The sequence below is a fragment of the Heptranchias perlo genome, chromosome 2, assembly GCF_035084215.1.
Source record: "Heptranchias perlo isolate sHepPer1 chromosome 2, sHepPer1.hap1, whole genome shotgun sequence".
Lineage (NCBI taxonomy): Eukaryota > Metazoa > Chordata > Chondrichthyes > Hexanchiformes > Hexanchidae > Heptranchias > Heptranchias perlo.
Genome location: NC_090326.1, coordinates 160,691,008 through 160,712,264, shown reverse-complemented (window position 1 = coordinate 160,712,264; position 21,257 = coordinate 160,691,008). Strand labels below are relative to the sequence as shown.

Below are 21,257 nucleotides of genomic sequence, written 5' to 3'. Positions count from 1 at the left end.
GTGTTAGTGACACTATAAACACAGTGGGTCGATTCTCTCTGGTCTCTGTGTGTTCGTGACATTGTAAACACAGTGGGAAGATTCCCTCTGGTCTCAGTGTGTTAGTGACACTATAAACACAGTGGGTCGATTCTCTCTGGTCTCTGTGTGTTCGTGGCATTGTAAACACAGTGGGAAGATTCTCTCTGGTCTCTGTGTGTTACTGGCATTGTAAACACAGTGGGAAGTTTCCCTCTGGTCTCAGTGTGTTAGTGACACTGCAAATACGGTGGGAAGATTCTCTCTGGTCTCTGTGTGTTAGTGACATTGTAAACACAGTGGGAAGATTCCCTCTGGTCTCTATGTGTGTTAGTGACATTGTAAATACAGTTTGGAAGATTCTCTCTGGTCTCTATGTGTGTTAGTGACATTGTAACAACAGTGGGAGGATTTTCGCTTGTCTCTGTGTGTTCGTGACACTGTAACAACAGTGGGAGGATTTTCGCTGGTCTCTGTGTGTTCGTGACATTGTAAACACAGTGGGAAGATTCTCACTGGTCTCCATCTGTGTTAGTGAAATTGTAAACACAGTGGGTCGATTCCCTCTGGTCTCTTTGTGTTCGTGACATTCTAAACACAGTGGGTAGATTCTCTCTGGTCTCTATGTGTGTTAGTGACATTGTGAACACATTGGGAAGATTCTCTCTGGTCTCTGTGTGTTAGTGACATTGTAAACACAGTGGGAAGATTCTCTCTGGTTTCTGTGTGTTAGTGACTTTGTAAATACAGTTGGAAGATTCTCACTGGTCTCTATGTGTTCGTGACATTGTAATCACAGTGGGAAGATTCTCTCTGGTCTCTGTGTGTTAGTGACACTATAAACACAGTGGGTCGATTCTCTCTGGTCTCTGTGTGTTAGTGACATTGTAAACACAGTGGGAAGATTCTCTCTGGTCTCTGTGTGTTAGTGACATTGTAAACACAGTGGGTCGATTCTCTCTGGTCTCTGTATGTTAGTGGCATTGTAAACACAGTGGGAAGATTCTCTCTGGTCTCTGTGTGTTAGTGACATTGTAAACACAGTGGGAAGATTCTCTCTGGTCTCTGTGTGTTAGTGACATTGTAAACACAGTGGGAAGTTTCCCTCTGGTCTCAGTGTGTTAGTGACACTGCAAATACGGTGGGAAGATTCTCTCTGGTCTCTGTGTGTTAGTGACATTGTAAAAGCAGTGGGAAGATTCTCTCTGGTCTCTGTGTGTTAGTGACATTGTAATCACAGTGGGAAGATTCTCTCTTGTCTCTGTGTGTTAGTGACACTATAAACACAGTGGGTCGATTCTCTCTGGTCTCTGTGTGTTCGTGGCATTGTAAACACAGTGGGAAGATTCTCTCTGGTCTCTGTGTGTTACTGGCATTGTAAACACAGTGGGAAGATTCTCTCTGGTCTCTGTGTGTTAGTGACATTGTAAACACAGTGGGAAGATTCTCTCTGGTCTCTGTGTGTTACTGGCATTGTAAACACAGTGGGAAGATTCTCTCTGGTCTCTGTGTGTTAGTGACATTGTAAACACAGTGGGAAGATTCCCTCTGGTCTCAGTGTGTTAGTGACACTGCAAATACGGTGGGAAGATTCTCTCTGGTCTCTGTGTGTTAGTGACATTGTAAAAACAGTGGGAAGATTCTCTCTGGTCTCTGTGTGTTAGTGACACTATAAACACAGTGGGTCGATTCTCTCTGGTCTTTGTGTGTTAGTGACATTGTAAAAACAGTGGGAAGATTCTCTCTGGTCTCTGTGTGTTAGTGACATTGTAAACACAGTGGGTAGATACTCTCTGGTCTCTGTGTGTTAGTGACACTGTAACCACAGTGGGAAGATTCTCTCTGGTCTCTGTATGTTAGTGACATTGTAAACACAGTGGGAAGATTCCCTCTGGTCTCTATGTGTGTTAGTGACATTGTAAATACAGTTTGGAAGATTCTCTCTGGTCTCCATCTGTGTTAGTGACATTGTAAACACAGTGGGAAGATTCTCTCTGGTCTCTGTGTGTGTCAGTGACACTGTAAATACAGTGGGAAGATTCTCTCTGGTCTCTGTGTGTTAGTGACATTGTAAACACAGTGGGTAGATACTCTCTGGTCTCTGTGTGTCAGTGACACTGTAAATACAGTGGGAAGATTCTCTCTGGTCTCTATGTGTGTTCGTGACATTGTGAACACATTGGGAAGATTCTCTCTGGTCTCTGTGTGTTAGTGACATTGTAAACACAGTGGGAAGATTCTCTCTGGTCTCTGTGTTTTAGTGACATTATAAACACAGTGGGAAGATTCTCTCTGGTCTCTGTGTGTTAGTGACATTGTAAAAACAGTGGGAAGATTCTCTCTGGTCTCTGTGTGTTAGTGACATTGTAAAAACAGTGGGAAGATTCTCTCTGGTCTCTGTGTGTTAGTGACATTGTAACCACAGTGGGAAGATTCTCTCTGGTCTCTGTGTGTTCGTGACACTATAGACACAGTGGGAAGATTCTCTCCGGTCTCAGTGTGTTAGTGACACTATAAACACAGTGGGTCGATTCTCTCTGGTCTCTGTGTGTTCGTGACATTGTAAACACAGTGGGAAGATTCCCTCTGGTCTCAGTGTGTTAGTGACACTATAAACACAGTGGGTCGATTCTCTCTGGTCTCTGTGTGTTCGTGGCATTGTAAACACAGTGGGAAGATTCTCTCTGGTCTCTGTGTGTTACTGGCATTGTAAACACAGTGGGAAGTTTCCCTCTGGTCTCAGTGTGTTAGTGACACTGCAAATACGGTGGGAAGATTCTCTCTGGTCTCTGTGTGTTAGTGACATTGTAAACACAGTGGGAAGATTCCCTCTGGTCTCTATGTGTGTTAGTGACATTGTAAATACAGTTTGGAAGATTCTCTCTGGTCTCTATGTGTGTTAGTGACATTGTAACAACAGTGGGAGGATTTTCGCTTGTCTCTGTGTGTTCGTGACACTGTAACAACAGTGGGAGGATTTTCGCTGGTCTCTGTGTGTTCGTGACATTGTAAACACAGTGGGAAGATTCTCACTGGTCTCCATCTGTGTTAGTGAAATTGTAAACACAGTGGGTCGATTCTCTCTGGTCTCTGTGTGATAGTGACATTCTAAACACAGTGGGTAGATTCTCTCTGGTCTCTGTGTGTCAGTGACACTGTAAATACAGTGGGAAGATTCTCTCTGGTCTCTATGTGTGTTAGTGACATTGTGAACACATTGGGAAGATTCTCTCTGGTCTCTGTGTGTTAGTGACATTGTAAACACAGTGGGAAGATTCTCTCTGGTTTCTGTGTGTTAGTGACTTTGTAAATACAGTTGGAAGATTCTCACTGGTCTCTATGTGTTCGTGACATTGTAATCACAGTGGGAAGATTCTCTCTGGTCTCTGTGTGTTAGTGACACTATAAACACAGTGGGTCGATTCTCTCTGGTCTCTGTGTGTTAGTGACATTGTAAACACAGTGGGAAGATTCTCTCTGGTCTCTGTGTGTTAGTGACATTGTAAACACAGTGGGTCGATTCTCTCTGGTCTCTGTATGTTAGTGGCATTGTAAACACAGTGGGAAGATTCTCTCTGGTCTCTGTGTGTTAGTGACATTGTAAACACAGTGGGAAGATTCTCTCTGGTCTCTGTGTGTTAGTGACATTGTAAACACAGTGGGAAGTTTCCCTCTGGTCTCAGTGTGTTAGTGACACTGCAAATACGGTGGGAAGATTCTCTCTGGTCTCTGTGTGTTAGTGACATTGTAAAAGCAGTGGGAAGATTCTCTCTGGTCTCTGTGTGTTAGTGACATTGTAATCACAGTGGGAAGATTCTCTCTTGTCTCTGTGTGTTAGTGACACTATAAACACAGTGGGTCGATTCTCTCTGGTCTCTGTGTGTTCGTGGCATTGTAAACACAGTGGGAAGATTCTCTCTGGTCTCTGTGTGTTACTGGCATTGTAAACACAGTGGGAAGATTCTCTCTGGTCTCTGTGTGTTAGTGACATTGTAAACACAGTGGGAAGATTCTCTCTGGTCTCTGTGTGTTACTGGCATTGTAAACACAGTGGGAAGATTCTCTCTGGTCTCTGTGTGTTAGTGACATTGTAAACACAGTGGGAAGATTCCCTCTGGTCTCAGTGTGTTAGTGACACTGCAAATACGGTGGGAAGATTCTCTCTGGTCTCTGTGTGTTAGTGACATTGTAAAAACAGTGGGAAGATTCTCTCTGGTCTCTGTGTGTTAGTGACACTATAAACACAGTGGGTCGATTCTCTCTGGTCTTTGTGTGTTAGTGACATTGTAAAAACAGTGGGAAGATTCTCTCTGGTCTCTGTGTGTTAGTGACATTGTAAACACAGTGGGTAGATACTCTCTGGTCTCTGTGTGTTAGTGACACTGTAACCACAGTGGGAAGATTCTCTCTGGTCTCTGTATGTTAGTGACATTGTAAACACAGTGGGAAGATTCCCTCTGGTCTCTATGTGTGTTAGTGACATTGTAAATACAGTTTGGAAGATTCTCTCTGGTCTCTATGTGTGTTAGTGACATTGTAACAACAGTGGGAGGATTTTCGCTGGTCTCTGTGTGTTCGTGACACTGTAACAACAGTGGGAGGATTTTCGCTGGTCTCTGTGTGTTCGTGACATTGTAAACACAGTGGGAAGATTCTCACTGGTCTCCATCTGTGTTAGTGACATTGTAAACACAGTGGGAAGATTCTATCTGGTCTCTGTGTGTGTTAGTGAAATTGTAAACACAGTGGGAAGATTCCCTCTGGTCTCTTTGTGTTCGTGACATTGTAAACACAGTGGGTAGATACTCTCTGGTCTCTGTGTGTCAGTGACACTGTAAATACAGTGGGAAGATTCTCTCTGTTCTCTATGTGTGTTCGTGACATTGTGAACACATTGGGAAGATTCTCTCTGGTTTCTGTGTGTTAGTGACATTGTAAACACAGTGGGAAGATTCTCTCTGGTCTCTGTGTGTTAGTGACATTGTAAACACAGTGGGAAGATTCTCTCTGGTCTCTGTGTGTCAGTGACATTGTAAATACAGTGGGAAGATTCTCTCTGTTCTCTATGTGTGTTCGTGACATTGTGAACACATTGGGAAGATTCTCTCTGGTCTCTGTGTGTTAGTGACATTGTAAACACATTGGGAAGATTCTCTCTGGTCTCTGTGTGTTAGTGACATTGTAAACACAGTTGGAAGATTCTCACTGGTCTCTATGTGTTAGTGACATTGTAATCACAGTGGGAAGATTCTCTCTGGTCTCTGTGTGTTAGTGACACTATAAACACAGTGGGAATATTCTCTCTGGTCTCTGTGTGTTAGTGACATTGTAAACACAGTGGGAAGATTCTCTCTGGTCTCTGTGTGTTAGTGACATTGTAAACACAGTGGGTCGATTCTCTCTGGTCTCTGTATGTTAGTGGCATTGTAAACACAGTGGGAAGATTCTCTCTGGTCTCTGTGTGTTAGTGACATTGTAAACACAGTGGGAAGATTCTCTCTGGTCTCTGTGTGTTAGTGACATTGTAAACACAGTGGGAAGTTTCCCTCTGGTCTCAGTGTGTTAGTGACACTGCAAATACGGTGGGAAGATTCTCTCTGGTCTTTGTGTGTTAGTGACATTGTAAAAACAGTGGGAAGATTCTCTCTGGTCTCTGTGTGTTAGTGACATTGTAAACACAGTGGGAAGATTCCCTCTCGTCTCTGTGTTTTAGTGACATTGTAAACACAATGGGTAGATACTCTCTGGTCTCTGTGTGTTAGTGACACTGTAACCACAGTGGGAAGATTCTCTCTGGTCTCTGTGTGTTCGTGACACTATAGACACAGTGGGAAGATTCTCTCTGGTCTCTGTGTGTTGGTGACATTGTAAAAACAGTGGGAAGATTCTCTCTGGTCTCTGTGTGTTAGTGAGACTGTAACCACAGTGGGAAGATTCTGTCTGGTCTCTGTGTGTTCGTGACATTGTGAACACAGTGGGAAGCTTCCCTCTGGTCTCTATGTGTGTTAGAGACATTGTAAATACAGTGGGAAGCTTCCCTCTGGTCTCTATGTGTGTTAGAGACATTGTAAATACAGTGGGAAGATTCTCTCTGGTCTCTATGTGTGTTTGTGACATTGTAAATACAGTGGGAAGATTCTCCCTGGTCTCTATGTGTGTTCGTGACACTGTAAACACAGTGGGAGGATTCCCTCTGGTCTCTGTGTGTGTGTATGTGTTAGTGACATTGTAAATACAGTTTGGAAGATTCTTTCTGGTCCCTATGTGTGTTAGTGACTTTGTAAATACAGTGGGAAGATTCTCTCTGGTCTCTATGTGTGTTAGTGACAATGTAAATACAGTTTGGAAGATTCTTTCTGGTCTCTGTGTGTTAGTGACATTGTAAACACAGTGTTAAGATTCTCTCTGGTCTCTCTGTGTGTTAGTAACATTGTAAACAAGGTGGGAAGATTCCTTCTGGTCTCTGTGTGTGTTTGTGACATTGTAAATACAGTTTGGAAGATTCTCTCTGGTCTCTATGTGTGTTAGTGACAATGTAAATACAGTTTGGAAGATTCTCTCTGGTCTCTATGTGTGTTAGTGACATTGTAAATACTGTTTTGAAGATTCTCTCTGGTCTCTATGTGTGTTAGTGACATTGTAAATACAGTTTGGAAGATTCTCTCTGATCTCTATGTGTGTTAGTGACATTGTAAATAGAGTGGGAAGATTCTCTCTGGTCTCTGTGTGTTCGTGACATTGTGAACACAGTGCGAAGATTCTCTCTGGTCTCTATGTGTGTTAGTGACATTGTAAATAGAGTGGGAAGATTCTCTCTGGTCTCTGTGTGTTCGTGACATTGTGAACACAGTGTGAAGATTCTCTCTGGTCTCTGTGTGTTAGTGACACTGTGAACACAGTGGGAAGATTCCCTATGGCCTGTGTGTGATAATGTGTGTGTGTGTGTGTGTGTGTGTGTTAGTGACATTGTAAACACATTGGGAAGATTCTCTCTGGTCCCTCTGTGTGTTAGTGACATTGTAAACACAGTGGGAAGATTCTCTCTGGACTCTGTGCGTTTGTGATATTGTAAACACTGGTTCCCTCTGGTCCCTATGCGTTAGTGACATTGTAAACACTGGTTTCCTCTGGTCCCTGTGCGTTAGTGATATTGTAAACACTGGTTCCCTCTGGTCCCTGTGCATTAGTGATATTGTAAACACTGGTTCCCTCTGGTCCCTGTGCATTAGTGATATTGTAAACACTGGTTCCCTCTGGTCCCTGTGCGTTAGTGACATTGTAAACACTGGTTCCCTCTGGTCCCTGTGCGTTAGTGATATTGTAAACACTGGTTTCCTCTGGTCCCTGTGCATTAGTGATATTGTAAACACTGGTTCCCTCTGGTCCCTGTGCGTTAGTGACATTGTAAACACTGGTTCCCTCTGGTCCCTGTGCGTTAGTGATATTGTAAACACTGGTTTCCTCTGGTCCCTGTGCGTTAGTGATATTGTAAACACTGGTTCCCTCTGGTCCCTGTGCATTAGTGATATTGTAAACACTGGTTCCCTCTGGTCCCTGTGTGTTTGTGATATTGTGAACACTGGTTCCCTCTGGTCCCTGTGCATTAGTGATATTGTAAACACTGGTTCCCTCTGGTCTCTGTGCGTTAGTGATATTGTAAACACTGGTTCCCTCTGGTCCCTGTGCGTTAGTGATATTGTAAACACTGGTTCCCTCTGGTCCCTGTGCGTTAGTGATATTGTAAACACTGTTTCCCTCTGGTCTCTGTGCGTTAGTGATATTGTAAACACTGGTTTCCTCTGGTCTCTGTGTGTTTGTGATATTGTAAACACTGGGTCCCTCTGGTCCCTGTGCGTTAGTGATATTGTAAACACTGTTTCCCTCTGGTCTCTGTGCGTTAGTGATATTGTAAACACTGGTTTCCTCTGGTCTCTGTGTGTTTGTGATATTGTAAACACTGGGTCCCTCTGGTCCCTGTGCATTAGTGATATTGTAAACACTGGTTCCCTCTGGTCTCTGTGTGTTTGTGATATTGTAAACACTGGTTCCCTCTGGTCCCTGTGCGTTAGTGATATTGTAAACACTGGTTCCCTCTGGTCCCTGTGCATTAGTGATATTGTAAACACTGGTTCCCTCTGGTCCCTGTGCGTTAGTGATATTGTAAACACTGTTTCCCTCTGGTCTCTGTGCGTTAGTGATATTGTAAACACTGGTTTCCTCTGGTCTCTGTGTGTTTGTGATATTGTAAACACTGGGTCCCTCTGGTCCCTGTGCATTAGTGATATTGTAAACACTGGTTCCCTCTGGTCTCTGTGTGTTTGTGATATTGTAAACACTGGTTCCCTCTGGTCCCTGTGCGTTAGTGATATTGTAAACACTGGTTCCCTCTGGTCCCTGTGCATTAGTGATATTGTAAACACTGGTTCCCTCTGGTCCCTGTGCGTTAGTGATATTGTAAACACTGGTTCCCTCTGGTCCCTGTGCGTTAGTGATATTGTAAACACTGGTTCCCTCTGGTCCCTGTGCGTTAGTGATATTGTAAACACTGGTTCCCTCTGGTCCCTGTGCGTTAGTGATATTGTAAACACTGGTTCCCTCTGGTCCCTGTGCATTAGTGATATTGTAAACACTGGTTCCCTCTGGTCTCTGTGTGTTTGTGATATTGTAAACACTGGTTCCCTCTGGTCCCTGTGCGTTAGTGATATTGTAAACACTGGTTCCCTCTGGTCCCTGTGCATTAGTGATATTGTAAACACTGGTTCCCTCTGGTCTCTGTGTGTTTGTGATATTGTAAACACTGGGTCCCTCTGGTCCCTGTGCATTAGTGATATTGTAAACACTGGTTCCCTCTGGTCCCTGTGCATTAGTGATATTGTAAACACTGGTTCCCTCTGGTCCCTGTGCGTTGGTGATATTGTAAACACTGGTTCCCTCTGGTCCCTGTGCATTAACCAAGAAGATAGATGAGGGCTGTGCAGTAGACGTGGTCTACATGGACTTCAGCAAAGCATTTGACAAGGTACCGCATGGTAGGTTGTTACATAAGGTTAAATCTCATGGGATCCAAGGTGAGGTAGCCAATTGGATACAAAATTGGCTTGACGACAGAAGACAGAGGGTGGTTGTCGAGGGTTGTTTTTCAAACTGGATGCCTGTGTCCAGCGGTGTGCCTCAGGGATCGGTGCTGGGTCCGCTGTTATTTGTTATTTATATTAATGATTTGGATGAGAATTTAGGAGGCATGGTTAGTAAGTTTGCAGATGACACCAAGATTGGTGGCATTGTGGACAGTGAAGAAGGTTATCTAGGATTGCAACGGGATCTTGATAAATTGGGCCAGTGGGCCGATGAATGGCAGATGGAGTTTAATTTAGATAAATGTGAGGTGATGCATTTTGGTAGATCGAATCGGGCCAGGACCTACTCCGTTAATGGTAGGGCGTTGGGGAGAGTTATAGAACAAAGAGATCTGGGAGTACAGATTCATAGCTCCTTGAAAGTGGAGTCACAGGTGGATAGGGTGGTGAAGAAGGCATTCAGCATGCTTGGTTTCATTGGTCAGAACATTGAATGCAGGAGTTGGGATGTCTTGTTGAAGTTGTACAGGGCATTGGTGAGGCCACACTTGGAGTACTGTGTACAGTTCTGGTCACCCTATTATAGAAAGGATATTATTAAACTAGAAAGAGTGCAGAAAAGATTTACTAGGATGCTACCGGGACTTGATGGTTTGACTTACAGGGAGAGGTTAGACAGACTGGGACTTTATTCCCTGGAGAGTAGGAGGTTAAGGGGTGATCTTATAGAAGTCTATAAAATAATGAGGGGCATAGATAAGGTCGATAGTCAAAATCTTTTCCCAAAGGTAGGGGAGTCTATAACGAGGGGGCACAGATTTAAGGTGAGAGGGGAGAGATACAAAAGGATCCAGAGGGGCAATTTTTTCACTCAAAGGGTGGTGAGTGTCTGGAACGAGCTGCCAGAGGCAGTAGTAGAGGCGGGTACAATTTTGTCTTTTAAAAAGCATTTGGACAGTTACATGGGGAAGATGGGTATCGAGGGATATGGGCCAAGTGCAGGCAATTGGGACTAGCTTAGTGGTATAAACTGGGCGACATGGACATGTTGGGCCGAAGGGCCTGTTTCCATGTTGTAACTTCTATGATTCTATGATTCTATGATTAGTGATATTGTAAACACTGGTTCCCTCTGGTCTCTGTGTGTTTGTGATATTGTAAACACTGGGTCCCTCTGGCCCCTGTGCGTTAGTGATATTGTAAACACTGGTTCCCTCTGGTCTCTGTGTGTTTGTGATATTGTAAACACTGGGTCCCTCTGGTCCCTGTGCATTAGTGATATTGTAAACACTGGTTCCCTCTGGTCTCTGTGTGTTTGTGATATTGTAAACACTGGGTCCCTCTGGTCCCTGTGCATTAGTGATATTGTAAACACTGGTTCCCTCTGGTCCCTGTGCGTTCGTGATATTGTAAACACTGGTTCCCTCTGGTCCCTGTGCATTAGTGATATTGTAAACACTGGTTTCCTCTGGTCCCTGTGCGTTCGTGATATTGTAAACACTGGTTCCCTCTGGTCCCTGTGCATTAGTGATATTGTAAACACTGGTTCCCTCTGGTCCCTGTGCGTTAGTGATATTGTAAACACTGGTTCCCTCTGGTCCCTGTGCATTAGTGATATTGTAAACACTGGTTCCCTCTGGTCTCTGTGTGTTTGTGATATTGTAAACACTGGGTCCCTCTGGTCCCTGTGCGTTAGTGATATTGTAAACACTGGTTCCCTCTGGTCTCTATGTGTTTGTGATATTGTAAACACTGGGTCCCTCTGGTCCCTGTGCATTAGTGATATTGTAAACACTGGTTTCCTCTGGTCCCTGTGCATTAGTGATATTGTAAACACTGGTTCCCTCTGGTCTCTGTGCGTTAGTGATATTGTAAACACTGGTTCCCTCTGGTCCCTGTGCATTAGTGATATTGTAAACACTGGTTCCCTCTGGTCCCTGTGCGTTGGTGATATTGTAAACACTGGTTCCCTCTGGTCCCTGTGCATTAGTGATATTGTAAACACTGGTTCCCTCTGGTCTCTGTGTGTTTGTGATATTGTAAACACTGGGTCCCTCTGGCCCCTGTGCATTAGTGATATTGTAAACACTGGTTCCCTCTGGTCTCTGTGTGTTTGTGATATTGTAAACACTGGGTCCCTCTGGTCCCTGTGCATTAGTGATATTGTAAACACTGGTTCCCTCTGGTCTCTGTGTGTTTGTGATATTGTAAACACTGGGTCCCTCTGGTCCCTGTGCATTTGTGATATTGTAAACACTGGTTCCCTCTGGTCCCTGTGCGTTAGTGATCTTGTAAACACTGGGTCCCTCTGGTCCCTGTGCGTTAGTGATCTTGTAAACACTGGTTCCCTCTGGACTCTTTGCGTTAGTGATCTTGTAAACACTGGTTCCCTCTGGTCCCTGTGTGTTAGTGATATTGTAAACACTGGTTCCCTCTGGTCCCTGTGCGTTAGTGATATTGTAAACACTGGTTCCCTCTGGTCCCTGTGTGTTAGTGATATTGTAAACACTGTTTCCCTCTGGTCACTGTGCTCTTGTGACATTTTCATTCAACTTCCACCAGATATCATCGTAGGTTCTGCATAGGAAGAGCCCATTCGGCCCATCGTGCCTGTGCCGGCTCTTTGAATGAGCTATCCAATTAGTCCCATTCCCCTGCTCGTTCCTCATGGCCCTGTAAATTTTTTTCCCGTCAAGTTTTCATCCAATTCCCCTTTTGAAAGTTACTATTGAATCTGCTTCCACCACCCTTTCAGGCAGTGCATTCCAGATCATCACAACTCGCTGCGTAAAAAAATGTTTCCTCATGTCACCTCTGACTCTTTTGCTGATCGCCTTAAATCTGTGTCCTCTGGTTACCGACCCTTCTGCCACTGGAAACAGTTTCTCCTTATTTACTCTATCAAAACCCTTTATGATTTTGAACACCTCTATCAAATATCCCCATAACCTTCTCTGTTCTAAGAAGAACAATCCCAGCTTCTCCAGTCTCTCCACCTAACTGAAGTCCCTCATCCCTGGCATAATGCATCAACACTATGGAACCTCAAGTTGTGTCAAAGCCGACCCCTTGGTTCTTTATTTTCAACCTCTTCAATTCATGTTTATATTATTTCATACAAACCTCAACTTGTCTTTAATCAGTGAATGGCTTGCATTTGTTCTATGCAGTAACAATAACAAATGCATCAATACCATTATTAGAACCGTCCTCTGCTATTCTTAGTGCACCCAATTCAAATTATCATCTTCATTAAAATAGCGGACAAGGGAATTTCACAGGAATGTGCTAATGTATTCAATACTTATGCCACACAGTGTGATTTCAACACACAAGTGCCTTCATGTGTACCTTCAGGTTTAATTGTGATTTTTTTCTGCTCAACAAAAAGAAGGAATCTCAATTTTATGGAACGGAGCATTTTTTTTAACAATTGTTTGGCCCCGAATTTCCAGGGCCCCGGCTCTGCAGCCAGAAGATTGGGATTCCAGGCCTCTGATGACCATCAACTTTGACCTCTGACCCAAAATCGCGGGGCAGAGGTCATTTCCTTAGCCGAGATGGGTAGCCCCCGCCTGTAAGGGCGCATCAGAGGCATCTCCGGTAGATGGAGTGACACCTCGTTGATAGGGAGGTCTCGAGGCTCAGGGACGACCAAAGATTAACAGCAAGCCATTGTCTTTATAATAATCCAAAGGAAGCAGCGTGCAATCATTCCATCTGTGATCGATTATGTTTGCTTTGGGCATCCTTGGGGTCTTCCTGAGGCCCCAGTGTGGGACCTATGCCAGCCCTCAGCTGTCATAAGGTGTGGGGTTTGATCAGAGGGTGTGCTGGCTGGTATTCCCATGGTAGGATGGGAATTCCCCCCCACCCCACCAAACATGCCTCAAAGTCTCTGCCAGATGGAAGGGGAAGTGGGTGGAAGATTCACATCCTCTCCCAACATAAATGTGGGACAGGGCGGAAACGGGGCAGATACGCAGTGGTCTACTGCAAATTCCTGGTCCCTCCCCACCCCCCCCCCCCACCGCCACCGACCCAGGAACTTGGGCCCCTTTGTGTTCAGTATTGACGTCAAGCGCTACCACACCAGGTAGGCCATGGGATTGGAGGTGGGCTGAAAGCCCCCCCTGCTCTGCCCCAACATCGCACCTTAACTCCAACCTCCAAAGACTGCACCAGTGAGGCAGTCCCATCTCTCACAACAGATCATCCTTGCCGTTAAATTGAAGGGGACCGTCCTTTTAATGTACAAACTAGTTTGGTACTCCAGACTCTGTGGGGGCAATTTTAACCTAACCCGCCGGTCAGGGAACTGTTGGGATCGGGTGAAATGCTGGTTTTACACCCAGCCCGATCTTACTCTGCATTGAACGGAGAGCGATATTGGGCGGGGTGTAAAGCCGGCCTTCCACCCGATCCCGTGGGTGTCCCGCCCTGCGAGTTGGGTTAAAATTCCCCCCTGTATTTCTCTTAAGACCTGTACAGACGTTCTGAAAGGAATACTTGCATTTATGTAGTGTCTTATCACATCGTTGAAACACTTCCCACAATGAATTCTTTTTGGAGTGTGCAGTGATTTGGTGTTAGTTCTACAAACAGCAATGCCATGGAACATAGGAACAGGAGGAGGCCATTCAGCCCCTCGAGTGTGCTCCGCCATTAAATTAGATCATGGCTGATTTGTATCTTAACTCCATTTACCCACTTTGGTTCCATAACCCTTAATACCCTTACCTAAAAAAAAATCTATCAATCTCAGTTTTGAAATTTACAATTAACCCCCAGCCTCAATAGCTTTTTGGGGGAGAGAGTTCCAGATTTCCACTCCCCTTTGTGTGAAGAAGTGCTTCCTGACATCACCCCTGAACGGCCTAGCTCTAATGTTAAGATTATGCCCCCTTGTTCTGGACTCCCCCCACCAGAGGAAATAGTTTCTCTCTATCTACCCCATCAACTCCTTTAATCATCTGAAACACCTCAATTAGATCACCCCTTAATCTTATCGAGGGAATACAAGGCTAAATGAATAGGCAGATCATTATTTTAATTTGAGGGACAATTCCCTGCTCTTCAACAAGTAATGCCTTGGGATCTTTAACATCCGTCTGAACATGAACTCAGTTTAACATCACAACTCAAAGATAGCAGTCCTGATAAGACATTCCCTCAGTGCTGCCCAGATGTCATATTTGAACCGACAACTCCACAGGGGAGATGAAGAGCAATTTCCTTTTACGCAGCGAGTTATTACGATCTGGAATGCACTGCCTGAAAGGGCGGTGGAAGCAGATTCAATAATAACTTTCAAAAAGGGAACTGGATAAATGCTTGAAAAGGAAACATTTGCAGGGCTATGGGGAGGCGTGGGACTAATTGGATAGACTTTCAACGAGCCAGCACAGGCATGATGGGCCGAATGGCCTCCTTCTGTGCAGTATGATTCTATCCTTCTGACTGAGAAGCAAGAACGCTACCATTATATCACTTTGGGTTCATACAGCATTCACATCCATATCCCGGAGAGGTGAAAGGGCAAAGAGAATGTGTGGGGGTGAGGGCCATAAACAGGGAAATCTCACAACATGTGGGTTTAACAAAATGAACAAAATAAGCCTCCTTATGGGCTAGCTAATGATAATGATGATTTGTAAGATATGTGCTTATCTAAGGTTGGGCCTCGTTATACTACAAGGCTTCACCCTCTGCTAAAACAGTCCATGGCTCTCTCTCTATCTGTCTACCTATCCGTCCATCCAGCCAGCTCTGTGCTTCTGTATTTGAGTAAGCATATACCTTGTTCGGGTGTTACAGCCTGGACTCTCTTAGCAGAGGGTGAAGCCTTGTAGTAAAATGAGGCAGACATGGATAGATATAGATAGAAGACATAGAAAGATGTAGATGGCTATAGAGAAATATAGATGGACAGACACAGATGAATATATAGGTTAAATGGATCTGTCAAACTAAGATGGTGTGAGTGAGTTCAGTCAAGGAGCCTGTGCCTGAGCCTTTCTTGATGGATTGTTCTTGACGCTAATAAATAGGAATTAGTTGTCGGAATTTTACATTGTACCTCGTGTAAATGGCAAGGGCCGGAATTCTGCGATTTATTCACACCGTTGCTCTAGATAGGGAATGCACATCACACTTCCAATTTACATCTGCACTTGCTGGGTGAAACAGGGAGCGCCTTCATTAGAACACAGCACAGTGGCTGACTTCTTATTTATAACTGGATTTCCTGATCCTATTTTTTAATATAAAATCTATTCTAGACAGTTAGGCCTCATTAGAGCAAACTGTCAATATAAACCTCCCAACCCCCAGGAAAAAAAAACTCCTCCCCGCCCTCGAGTTTCTGAAGGCCAGCCTTCTAATTCCTCCGCCATTTTGTGTATTAAATAAAAACTTGGAGAACAAACTACACGGAACATAGGAACAGGAGTAGGCATTAAACCCCTCGAGCCTGTTCCACCATTCAGTTAGATCATGGCTGATCTGTACCACAACCCCATTTACCCGCCTTTGACACATATTCCTTAACCCAACAAAAATCTGTCAATCTCAGTTTTAAAATGATCAATTAACCCCCAGCATCCACAGCCTATTGGGGGAGAGAGTTCCAGATTTGCACTCCCCGTTGTGCGAGGAAGTGCTTCCTGACATCACCCCTGAACGGCCTGGCTCTAATTTTAAGGTTATGCCCCCTTGTTCTGGACTCCCCCCACCAGAGGGATAGCTTCTCTCTAGCTACCCATCACAAGATGAGTTTGGATGACAGACGCCCTGTTTACCCATCTGATCTCATCCTTCCAGAATGCCAACCTTGCCATCTACTCATTGCAATGCCTGGCTGTTTCTTAAACGAGTCTAGTGTCCTAATCTCAGCCACCCTTCCTGGCTCATGCATTCCAGCAGTTGATAAGCCTCTGTGTAAAGGGAGATCTGTATAAAAAATATACAAGAAGGAAAAGTTGGTCCAGGTGCCTGAATGACTTTTTCCTTGTTTCTATAATTTCTGATATTCTTCCCCGTCCTCCCGAGTTTGCAGTAATTAGATTCGCCCTGTGAAATCGAGCTCGGCAGGATCGAGCCTATTTCTATATACGGTGGCAGTGAATTCATTTCAGCTGCCCGACATCGAAAACAGTGTACGCCTCGGAGACATGAGAACAACAGCAATAGGAATCCACCACCAGCCCATCCCACTGGTTCTGCGGCCATCTCCCTTGCGTGGATACAATTGTTGAAAATTGTATCGCCTCTGAGTCAGAAGGTCACGTGTTCAAGTCCCACTCCAGAGACCTGAGCACGTAATCCAGGCTGACACTCCAGTGCAGTACTGGAGAGAGTGCTGCACTGTCAGAGGTGCCGTCTTTCAGGTGAGACGTTAAGCAGAGGCCCCGTCTGCCCTCTTAGGTGGATGCAAAAGATCACAAGGCACTATTCGAAGAAGAGCAGGGGAGGTGTCTCCAGTATCCTGGCCTGTATTTATCAGCAGTGCAGCACTCCCTCAGTCCTACACTGGAGTGTCAGCCGAGGTTATGTTCTCAAGTCTCTGGAGTGGGACTTAAACCCACTCTGTTAAGAGGTATCTTAATCCTAACCTCACGAATGCCCCTTACTTCACAAGTGCAAAATTTTTCACCAACTGCCCTAAAGGTCTCGGTGAGTGAGGTCACTAATTTGTGGCGGGTTTCAGTCACCCGGCTGACCTATACTTTAAATCATTTAAATATTGTACATTTATGTGTGTTGTAGTCCAAGAAAAGCACTGAAATTGATTTGTGATACATCACTTTGCCACCTGGGATTGTACACTGGTACGATAAGGTTCTTATTTCCCCAGATGCTACGCCGCACAAGGCGTTAGTAATCCTTTCATTATCCGCCATTTCAGTTGTCTGCCAGTCTGAGGCGTTACCTTATAAGCGTTGCTTATAATTCATCTTTTCTCAGGGAATCAAACGGCATTATCATAGAATCATACAGCACATCAAGGAGGCCATTCATCGTGCCCGTGCCAGCTCTTTGAAAGCCTATCCTATTAATCCCACTCCCCCCGCTCTTTCCCCATTGTCGGCACATTTTTCCTTTTCAAGTATTTATCCAATTCCCTTTTGAAAGTTATTATTGAATCTGCTTCCACCGCCCTTTCAGGCAGTGCATTCCAGATCATAACAACTCACTGCGTAAAGAAATTCTCATAAGATCAGCCATGATCTTATTGAATGGCGGAGCAGGCTCGAGGGGCCGTATGGCCAACTCCTGCTCCTATTTCTTATGATCTTATGTTCATCTCCCCTCTGGTTCTTTCGCCAATTATCTTAAATCTGTGTCCTCTGGTTACCGACCCTCCTGCCAGCGCTAGTTTCTCCCCATCTACTCTTATCAAAACCCCTCATGATTTTGAACACCTCTATTAAATCTCCCCTTAACCTTCTCTGCTCTAAGGAGAACAATCCCTGAAATAATGTTTATCTTTGTTGTTCGTGTCGTGCTTGTCTTCATTCCTTGCACCATACCATGCTTGTTAGGGGATTCAATTATCCACCGATTTTGATTATCTCACAGGGGGGAAGGGGGGGGGGTGGGTGAGGAGAGGGGTTTCGAGATGGGGGATCTCCTCCATTCTAGAGGATGATGGAGGTCCCACCATGTGACGCTGTATTTTGGCAGTTTTAAGTTGCTCAATTTTACATTTTGTTCCAATTTGTTTTTCAGGCTAATGGTTTCCATCCAGAGTGCATGATTAAAAGAGAAATGGAGCGATGCCTGAACAAATTAAGTGAGGAGGACGAAACCGTGTTCGGTAAGGATTTAATTATTGGGCCAAAAAAAAATAGCATAGCAGAAGCAGCAATTTTGGGAGCCGATAAGAGACACCAGAACTAAACCAGGAGTTCAGCTTCAGGAAACTGGCAGTGGACCAGATCAGAAAACGCCACTGAACCCGGATTTAACGACACTGGGTGCTGTTTACATCGGTTAATGGCCAGAAACAGGTTTTGAACTGACGTGAAGTGAAGTCTGCTATTTACATCCAATCGTCCGAGGTCACCTCATTATCATAATTCTGCACAGGCCCAGCTGTCGATTTTTAAATGAGCGCACTCATAGTGTTGGAGAGAGGTTTAAAAGGGAGGGGGACAATTAAAGGGGAGTAAGTGAAATTTAAAGGGTTGGGGAAAATTAAAGTTGCGTGTTATAATTGGATGACAAAAATTCCCAAAGCCTTTCGGGAGGTTCTAAAGGCTCAAAACGCATCACAACAGCCTTTGCCAAAGGTGAACGGATTGGAGAACTGATAGTCAAAAATGAAGGCCAACGAAATCCAAGGTCTGTGAGCAGATGATGGACCAGCCCAGCGCCCGACCCCCTTGTTTGTAAGTCGGGATGGTTCTGCCTGCTGGATGGTGGTTGCGAGGCGGGGTTGCCCTCTGCCCCTCTCCACGGCACCATCCCCGACAGTTGCCCTCTGCGGCCCTCGCCAGCATGATACCCACGGGTGACCTTCGCAGCAGACGCTCACGGCTCTGACCACTCTGGTGGAGAGAGTTCCCCACGGCCGTTGCCTGGCGGCTATGCCAATGCCTGCAGTCAGGCTTGGTGGCATCACAGCGGGTGCGGCCAATCAACGTATGGTAGCTTTTGGTCACCCTGGCATGCAGTGCCATCGAAATGACCTGGTGCGAATGTGGTGACCCCGAGGAAGCATCCAACAGTATGATTAGTCTGGCACTTATAGATTCTAGTGGTGCACCTAACCCAGTTTATTTTGGGAATAGAAACCTCTGCACACACTAAGCGTTGACTAAGGTATGGTCACCACTGTACAAACCAAGGCCTCCTTCTGTGCTGTGAGACTCTATGACATTTCTGGAGGAGGGAATAGGCAGTATAGTAACAAAAAACATTGGACGTTCGGTCTTAACACCCTGTTGGTATTGAACAAGAGTGGACAATATCCTCCGCTATCAGTGCAATTCACACAGTGCGGGACAAGAGCAGATCACATCAAATCTTTAGATTTGGTCACACGATCCTGCTGCAAGGAACCGCCATGACACCTGTTCCGGACCCGAAAAGGAAAAGAATAAAAATGAAAACGCTGGTATTCAGCACCATCTGTTCCTATTATGCAGGAGGTCAAACAACAACAACCACCTGCATTTATATAGCACCTTTTAATGTGGTAAAACGTCCTAAGGCGCTTCACAAGAGCGTTAAAAATTTGACACTGAGCCACATAAGGAGATATTACGACAGGTGACCAAAGAGATAGGTTTTAAGGAGCGTCTTAAAGGAGGAGAGCAAGAGGTGGAGAGGCGGAGAGGTTCAGGGAGGGAATTCCAGAGCTTAGGGCCTAGACAGCTGAAGGCACGGCCGCCAATGGTGGACCGAAGGAAATCGGCATTGCACAAGAGGTCAGAGTTGGAGGAACGCAGAGTTCTTGGGAGGGTTGTAGGGCTGGAGGAGATTAAGCCTGTGTATGAAGATCTAGAACAATGATCAGATGATTGTAAGGAGTCGTACAACACCAGGTTATAGTCCAACAGCTTTATTTGAAATCACAAGCTTTCGGAGCTTTCCTCCTTCACTCACCTGACGAAGGAGGAAAGCTCCGAAAGCTTGTGATCTCAAATAAAGCTGTTGGACTATAACCTGGTGTTGTACGACTCCTTACATTTGTCCACCCCAGTCCATCACCGGCATCTCCACATCATGATCAGATGACTTTGATAAGCTGTTTGTGTTTCTCCCTCTGGTGCGTAAACTCATTATTTGAACGTGCTACAGCCTCGCAACAAGCTCCAATTATTCTGTTTTTCTGGCCTTTGCAGCACAGATGTGAACTGAATATTGATGGTTTCCTGACGTTGGACTAGTTCTGAAAACAATACCTTTTTCTGGCTCCCTCCAAATTAGGCACAACACCACATGACACACCCAAGCGTATTCAGTAACGCTAGTTTTTTTTTAAACCGTTCTTCTGCAAACCAGAACTTCTCGTCATGTAATCTTGGTTATAAAATACATGATATGATTGCTGCTTTTAGGATTCTAAAGGGACTAGATAATGTTAACCACGACAGGCTGTTCCACCTTGTCCAGAACAGTAGAACCAGAGGACACGGCCTGCGCTTAAAGGGGAATAAAATCAAAACTAATCCGCAGAAACAATATTTCAGTGAGGTAGTGGACAATCTGTGAAACAGGCTCCCTCTGGAGATGGTGGAAGCAGTTAGTATTGATTCATTCAAATGCAAATTAGATAGATTTCTTTCAAAAAATAACATGTTGGGACACAGTATAAGAGTAATTTGAGACATGACATGTGGTAAGTGTAGCATGCTTAGGAGCAACAGTGACTTTGGACCTGTAGTTCCCAAAGTCACTGGGGGTTTTCCTCACCCAATGTCCAGGTCTAACGTCGATTAATTGATAGAGATTGATTGCTATGATTAGTCAACACCTCCATTATCGTTGTATCATGCGACTGCCAGAATGGTAGAAGGTGAACTAGATGGACCTTGTTCTTTTATCCTCTAGCAGTTCCTATGTACAGTGCAGGTGAATGCCATTCGGCCCATCTTGCCTGTACAAGCTCTAAGGGTATTCCATTTGCAATGTTATCTGATTTCCAACAAGAGTTGCTATATTACTGTTTGCACTAATACTGCTGCTAGTTAATTAATTAAAACTGGCTTTTTTTGGTTGCAGAAGGAATAATTTCAGGCTTGCAAGCCAGATAAGCTGGCCAGGTGGTCCTTTTAAGGCTCGATTAGCTCCACTCTCCCTCCAGAGTCAGAACCGAATTCCGCCATCCTCTTGAACATACTGTAAAAGTGACGGCACTCCCGGTGACACCAAGCCTGTGTTTTCTCGGCAGCATCAGCACGATACTCAAGGCCGCAGCCCTCTCCTTCTCACTGCCTTTTCCCGGGAGCTACTCTCCACCACCACCCCCCCCCCCCAGCCCCCCTCAGTGGTCTCCAGAGGAAGTGGTCCGCTTAGTGAGTGCTCCTCAGTTATACAGAGCAAAGACGAACCCTACTCTAGATGACTTGAGCACATAATCTAGGCTGAAACTTGACGACAGTACTGAGGGAGTGCTGCACTGTCGGAGATGCCGTCTTTCGGATGAGACTTTAA

The 21,257-nt window shown here is 45.0% G+C and overlaps 1 protein-coding gene across 1 annotated transcript in view; it reads left to right on the top strand.

Annotated features, from left to right (window-relative positions):
* Nucleotides 1–21,257, top strand: part of LOC137334602 (pituitary adenylate cyclase-activating polypeptide type I receptor-like) — a 231,867-nt gene that overhangs the window by 90,358 nt on the left and 120,252 nt on the right. Inside the window, exon 3 of the mRNA XM_067999414.1 lies at nucleotides 17,826–17,913. Coding sequence (XP_067855515.1) covers nucleotides 17,826–17,913 — 88 coding nt within the window. The remainder of the gene's footprint in view (nucleotides 1–17,825; nucleotides 17,914–21,257) is intronic.